General features: G+C 29.0%; 1 protein-coding gene across 2 annotated transcripts; it reads right to left on the bottom strand.

Moving 5' to 3' along the window:
* Positions 1-2,252: 2,252 nt before the first annotated feature.
* On the bottom strand, positions 2,253-6,639 carry LOC125066937 (circadian clock-controlled protein daywake-like). 2 transcript variants are annotated; one of them, XM_047675268.1, is made up of 5 exons: positions 6,569-6,639; positions 3,666-3,891; positions 3,279-3,409; positions 2,926-3,081; positions 2,253-2,404 (listed from the first exon to the last, which is right to left on the bottom strand). In XM_047675268.1, exons 1-5 carry the CDS (start codon positions 6,627-6,629, stop codon positions 2,253-2,255), a joined length of 726 nt encoding a protein of 241 aa, XP_047531224.1. In that variant the 5' UTR covers positions 6,630-6,639. The 2 variants fall into 2 exon arrangements, with proteins under 2 accessions (XP_047531224.1, XP_047531223.1); XM_047675267.1 differs by lacking the exon at positions 6,569-6,639 and adding an exon at positions 4,392-4,471.
* Between the last annotated feature and the right edge of the window lie 505 nt (positions 6,640-7,144).

The raw sequence follows: 7,144 nt of genomic DNA, 5'->3' as shown, positions 1-7,144 counted from the left end.
ACAAAATATTAATTTAAATGATGACATAACACCTCAGTTCCGGAGGTTGATGGCGCATTGGCGATGTAAGGAATGGTTAAAATTTCTTACGGCCCTAACGTTTATAGGCAGTTGTGACCTTTATCATCAGGTGGCCTGATTGCCCGTCCAAAATTGCTTAAATTCTCTAAAAAATATATTTACATATATTTTTTTTTATTAAATAGCAAACAAAAATAAATAAAAAGACACATATTAAAAACGGTAAAAGACTTACGTGAGGCTGAAATATGCAACAGCATATATATAACTACAAACACCGTCAAATATTTGGACGTTCCGATCATTTTTGTCGACGGTACTACTGCTTATACGTATTCGTATTCAAATGGTACTGAAATCCAAACCTTTGTAAAATCATATTTATACAAATGTTTTTTTTTTTTTTAATTCTATCGTCATAGTATATACATACATAAAAATATTTAGGTATGTTAATCTGTAAATAAATTAAATTGAGGTACGTCTTTGTTCAATTTTTTTTTAATATTTATTATCGTTATTTCCTCCTTTTGTATACTTTTATTATTCAATGCAAGATTATACAGATAATAAAAAAGCGTGGAGTTAAGACTTCCAGGCCGGATATATTACATACATACATATATATTTAACTAACATGACTGTATTTTTAAATGTTGAAAAAGAGTAACTACTGAGTCTCTTGCCGGTTCTTCTCGGTAGAATCAACATTCCGAATCGATGGTAGCTTCACTTAATATAGTTTGTTAAATAACGATTCAAAAGTGCTTGTAAAAGCCTACTTGAATAAAGTATATTTTGATTTTGTGTTATTGCTAGCTTATACCCACGCCATACTCACGAAAAGTTCTTATTTATTAGGTTCATATGCTAAAATCATTAATACAAAATATAAGTGTTTTTGATACGTAATTTTATTTTCCGGAATCACCTGTTCATTTAAGAAATATTTTTGTATCCTTTAAATCATTTGTACCAAAATTATCTCGATGACAATTTAATATTTATATAATATTATCGCTCCTAAACACACAACACACACACAAATAAAATTTATAAAAATAGCAATAAAGAGTCAAGATAAAACTTTGCCAGTAATACGTTGAAATCTTGATGGGATCCAAATAGTGGATCCACGTTTATCCGTAGAACATCGAGAATATTTAGAGATTAATACTAATGATTGATTCTGAGAAACTTATAATCGTCGTTTGCTTTGCATAAATGTAAATCAACTATACATTTTTGAATGTAGGGAAATCAATTAAAATTGATGAAATTCTATCAGATGTTGCCGTTAGGCTACCTCTAGCCAGGTTGAACATGTAAACATCTAAATTTCAAAAATATTAATTAGTGATAATTGTGCCATACGAAACATTAAGGACGGTATTTAAAACTATGGTAGCGCTGCATTGTCAATTAACAGTCATAACATTTACTTGAAACAAAAAGGCTAGAAACGGGCTAAATTATTTTAGAAACTTAGAGAAAATTACGAAACATGGATAAGTATACAATAATGGCTCTGACTTTTGTGGTAATCTATTTTTTTAAATCGTATGAAATTAGCTGTATAAAGTGGGAAGCTGGCTCGAATGATTTATGATATCGTAATATCCTACTTCTGTAATACCATCTGACGTTGTTCTTTCGCAAGGTCATACAATGTACATCTTCATACATTAATAGCGTTATCATTATCCCCGTATAACCTCACTAAGGCTTGGACTATGCCATAAAGCACCTTACACATCTGCCCAGGGTCTCTATCGACAATTTTTTTTTCTTTAATTTTAATAATAAAAAGCTCATTCTTGGTAAAATAGTATATATTTCAAGCATAGTTAATCATAATATTTTTAAAATACAATTCCAAAACCGATATCCACACCATATATTTATTTACATCTCTGAACTTAGTTAAAACTTTTTCCAGAAAAAAATATAACAGTAATTATTGTTTGTCACATCTGAATATTATAGAGTTATATGACAGAGAATGATAATAATATTAGACTCTGATCGAAAATAGATTTTTACGCTTTGAAAATATGTCACTTTAACCGCAGTTTATTTACAAAACAATCAACTAACTAATCGAAACTAATTCAGATGATATTTACAAAATTAAAGCCTTAATTATTGAGAAATTTACATACATACATTTACAAATTACATACATAAAATTTTATTATTTTATGTATTATAATTATAATAGTTAACAATATTTAGTACAAGACAATGTTTTCCAACGATTGCGAATGAAGATAAGTACGAATTGCATTGAAAATGTTATCGTTGATCTTATCAAACATTTGTCCCCCATACATCATGGAAATAAGTTGCCAATTCTGATTGATTATTGCATGCATTCCCTCACCTGAAAAAAAAAAAACAACAAATTATTTTATTTTAAGTAAGCACCAACATTTTAAAAATTTTATCCATTGTACTTTCATTAAAACGTTGTACTGGAAACGAGTAAAGTTGAAACAGGTAACAAATAAACCTTAAATCTTCATCATCATCGTGCTCTTATGTTATTTATTTGAGGTCAGTAAAGTTTAAAACACTGTGTCACTTCTTGTGAAACTTATATTTTCCTTTTTTTATTAGCAATGACCATTTAACTTCCTTTTAACTCTCCTCTTCCTATTTAACCCTCCAATTGAGCTTAAATTTAGTTCTAGGAGTAAGGGAGACAATAGCTAAAGTGGTCAGAATCGAACCGGCGACTGTTTATATCGCTTGGCGGATACTCTGCTCGGTCGATTATAGTTAGAACTCGGGTGCAACGACTTGTCCTCTTACTCCACGGGTAAGAGGGCAAATCTATTCACCAATACCGAAATCAGACGGCGTCACATAAAACTATATTAAATATATTGTTTATTATCTTACTTGATATCGTGTCGTTGTTATAAAGATTACCCAAATGAAATTGACCACCGCCTCTCACGTCAAACCAGTACTTGTATACCTTTAGGTTAATGATATTCTTGCCTTGTGTGTTCTTTATTATCTCGAAAGGTATGACCATTTCAGTTAGAACATTATCTGTAACACAATCAAATACTTACTATCAACAAACAGGAATTTAAATACAGAAATAACATTTTTAATGGCAGTTTTTAACGTCACATTTTTTTATTAAATTATTTTAATTTTGCACAAATATTTACTGAGTGAGTTAATTGAAAGTCCATGTGATTACATTTTAATTTTAGAACATATAGAACAGTATATATACTCACCGTATCTCATTAAAAAATCTCCATGTCCAAAAATAGGCAAGGAAAATAAATATCCACTAGCCCTATACGAACTCTTTATTGACAAATCTGCATGGAAGACTAGTCGTATTATACGTGAATTCATGTCAATACTAAAAAAAATAAAGGGTTCATTTTAAGCTGAAGACAAATAATTGCAACAATATTTTTTTTAATTACAGTTTTTACAATTACTTTTTATTCTTATTACATCGTATAATTTTTATTTCTTTTCGGCTGCATAATTAGTTTTAATGATAAAAATATTTTGAAAAAGGGAGGGAGTATTTATATATTTTATTAAAATTAACGAGCATTATTATTTAAATTCAACCACTGTGAATACTATAATAGCAAATTAAAACTGACCTGATGTTGTCAATTGTTGCGGTTTTAAAACCTTCGATATACACATTTTGCATATCAAATTTGAGACCTGCTTGATCTTTAACATTAACTGAGTCAATGAACATAGGATCTAATCGTTCTGTGCCTATTTCATGAAAACCTGCTGTAAAGATGGGTGTTAAAGCCTGCGCACGCGCCGTCAGACAAGCAGAGTCCCATGTCCAACATTTATATTGAATCAAAGGCACTAAAAATAAAACATAAATATTTATTTTAGCATTAAACTCCATATTTATTAATTGGTTTTCTTAAATTAAAAATATTTTTTGTTAGGCCACATTCATTTTTATTCAATATTTTTCATAGACAATATAATCTAAATAAATAATTATTTATTCTAATAGATATTCATGCTATTGATTTAAAAAAGTTCATGGCTAATAATAAAATATATATAAGCCGTTAGGCACTGTTGTCCACGTAGGCAGTTTTTGGTCTACCTAGGGGTAGGGGGCTAGATGATACGGGGACTCTAAGCAGACCAAGCATAGGGTAAAAAAAATATACAAATATGTCATATTTTCGTAATTTATGCTAAACACACCGTGATAATTAAAAGTAGAAAAAATATATTTTAGCAAGTTAAAAAAAGGGTTAATGGGCTCCGTAACGTGCATATATACTTAAACAATTATTTGAAAATTTCAGTATTATTTATGGCGGTAGCAAAACTAATAAAGAACTTACATGATCCGTAGTTCAACGCAATTTGAATAACAAAGATTAGCGTGCAAACAAAAGCCCTCATATTGACCGTAGGGTTCCGATTCAACTCACAACTGCTCAATTACTACAACTTCTTTGCCTTATATAAAGATTTATTTACACATACTTTATAAAGGTTCTCATATTATTGTAAATAAGATCATAATTAATCATCATACTTTATATATTCATATAAAATTCTGAATGTCTTTGCATCCAACATTATTTATAATATATAACTAATTTGTTTTATTTGTACTCCCTAGCAGGGAAACTATGTAGTGCCATTTATGCAATAAAACAATTCGAAAACTCACGAAGATAAGTCCTGCCAGATTAGTTTATTTTAGTAATTTTCATAGTCTTATGTCATATGGAATGTTGTTATGGGGTAATGCAGCAGATATTGAAATAGTATCTATTCCGCAGAAAAGAGCTACCGAACTATTTACAATATTATAGCTCTAGGACATTATTACGCTAAAAATTTTAAGAAATATACTATAATACACATAGTATTATCGAATTAAAGAAATTTGTATGGCTGCTTCACAATATTTTTTTATGATAATATAATGTTTATAAAAAAGAATATACAAAAATATTCCATAAAAGCTAATACATACTATTAATACAAGAAATAATAAATTCGTAACACCTACTTTTCGTTTGCATACGGTACAGAGAACGTTTTTTGGCAATGGTATACGTATAAATAATAAGATACCGAGAAATATAATCAATTTACCATTTACAAAATTTAAAAAGCTTGTTAAGATTAAATTAATAAATAAATCTTATTACTCATTAAAATAATACTTTTTAGAAAAAACCGCCTGGATTTAGGCTCGGGTTCCATCACAGGACACTAATTATGTCAAAATCAGCATAGTAAATCTGTTTATTTGAAAAGAACAACTATGCGAGTTTCTTGTCGTTTCTTCTCACTGGAGGCTGCTTTCCGAAACGGTGGTAGTATTTAAATATTGACGATTTAAAAGCGCTTCACTGTGAAGTTTACTTCAATAAAATTGATTTCATTTAATAAATCTTTGACATAACAACATCCCAAACCACCCCCTCTCTCCTTCATTTATTCGTTAAGTTCGCTAGGTTTCAAGTTAAATTTACTTAGGCATTGTAAAAAATAAAGTATCATCGCTTTTCTGCATTTTTATAGAAATCGATTCTGAATCGAATAGACACGTATAATCAATATATAAAAATAAATGTATATAATTAAATGTATTTATTTATTAAGACCCATTAGTTACACTAACACATTCAAACTGTTAAAATACAGTAAAGCTTAATACAAAGAGCAGTATCAAAATTATAGAGCATTTTTTATTTTACATTACTTAAAACGGATTATGATATAGACATAATTTTTTTTGGAACCCTCAAAATTGTAAGATACAAAAAATATATTAATAACGCAATAAATTTAGATTTCTAAAACATAAGAATTCATAATGAAAGAGTGCAATATATAAGAAAAAAACGTATAAACCGCCTGTAAATATCCTATTGCTGGGTTCAGAAATTAAATTTGATTATAATAACTTCACATGTAACTAGATAAGATATATTATTGTTATATTATAAAAAAAGACCTATGTACTAATGTAATTATTTATTTATCGTCTTCATCTGCGAATATAATGAAGGCGACTGTATGTAGTTAAAAATAAAAGGATGGAAGGCCGACTTAAAATCAATATTCCTTTTAAGTTCACCACAAAAAGTCTGTCTCCTCCAAATTTCAGGCTATGTCATCCCAGACAGGAAATTAGGCCTTATAATTATATATTATATAAAGTTTTTAGTCAACATTATGTGAATGAGGCGGTATTATGTTATAAAATTAACATTGTTATTTAATCATTAAGCAGGGGTCAAAGGCGGGATATGTTTGGTGTAATATATCATTCACTACCGTCATGCTTCCTACGTGTTATAATTCATCGAAACATTAATCACTCTAAGCTTCAAAATAGCGTTATATAAACTTTGTTCATCAAACAAGTAGTTGATTTTATTATTTTATTGAATTAATGAATAAGAATTATTTACATTAAGGGCGTAACTAAATAAAAATAAAAAATAGCGAAGTCAAAATAACTATTGAATAAATTTTGTTCAGTATTAATCCTTACAAGATAGACCGGATGATTCTTTGATTAACAGCTTGGACCTTGCGAGCGACCCATATGGCATAGACTGTCTTCGTGCCTTTTGTCTTTCCAATGATAAAACAGTCATGGCCTGGAGACGACGAGTGTGGTATAGAAACTTCGTATGCATGTACTTTCAAACAGCCTGGAGTCGAATTTAAATCATAATGGAACTAAAATTAAAAAAAAAAAACATGCGTAGGTACTACAAGGAATACAATCTCCTAGAAAAATAATCTAAAAAAATAACAAGGTTAAAAATCGACAGTGCATTAAAAAAGAACAAGAACTTTGAAATTGTTATTTATAAAGTTCATTGTGTCAATTAATGAAGCTACCACCGCTTCGGAATGTGTATTCTACCAAGAAGTACTAGCAAGAAACGCTCTTGTACTAATTACAGTTAAACTTGCTCTAATCTTTCTGCTCTTAGACACAAATAGTGTCAAGAGAAAAGATAAAATGTCAAAGTAACATTAAAAGAAGCATTTCAAATTGAAAACACAAATTTATTAAAATTCCATATTTATATAATACCTACGATAAAAAGGCAAGTAT

Source organism: Vanessa atalanta, chromosome 10, assembly GCF_905147765.1.
Source record: "Vanessa atalanta chromosome 10, ilVanAtal1.2, whole genome shotgun sequence".
Classification (NCBI taxonomy): domain Eukaryota; kingdom Metazoa; phylum Arthropoda; class Insecta; order Lepidoptera; family Nymphalidae; genus Vanessa; species Vanessa atalanta.
The sequence above is the reverse complement of the archived record's forward strand: the minus strand, read 5'-3'. Positions and strand labels throughout refer to the sequence as shown.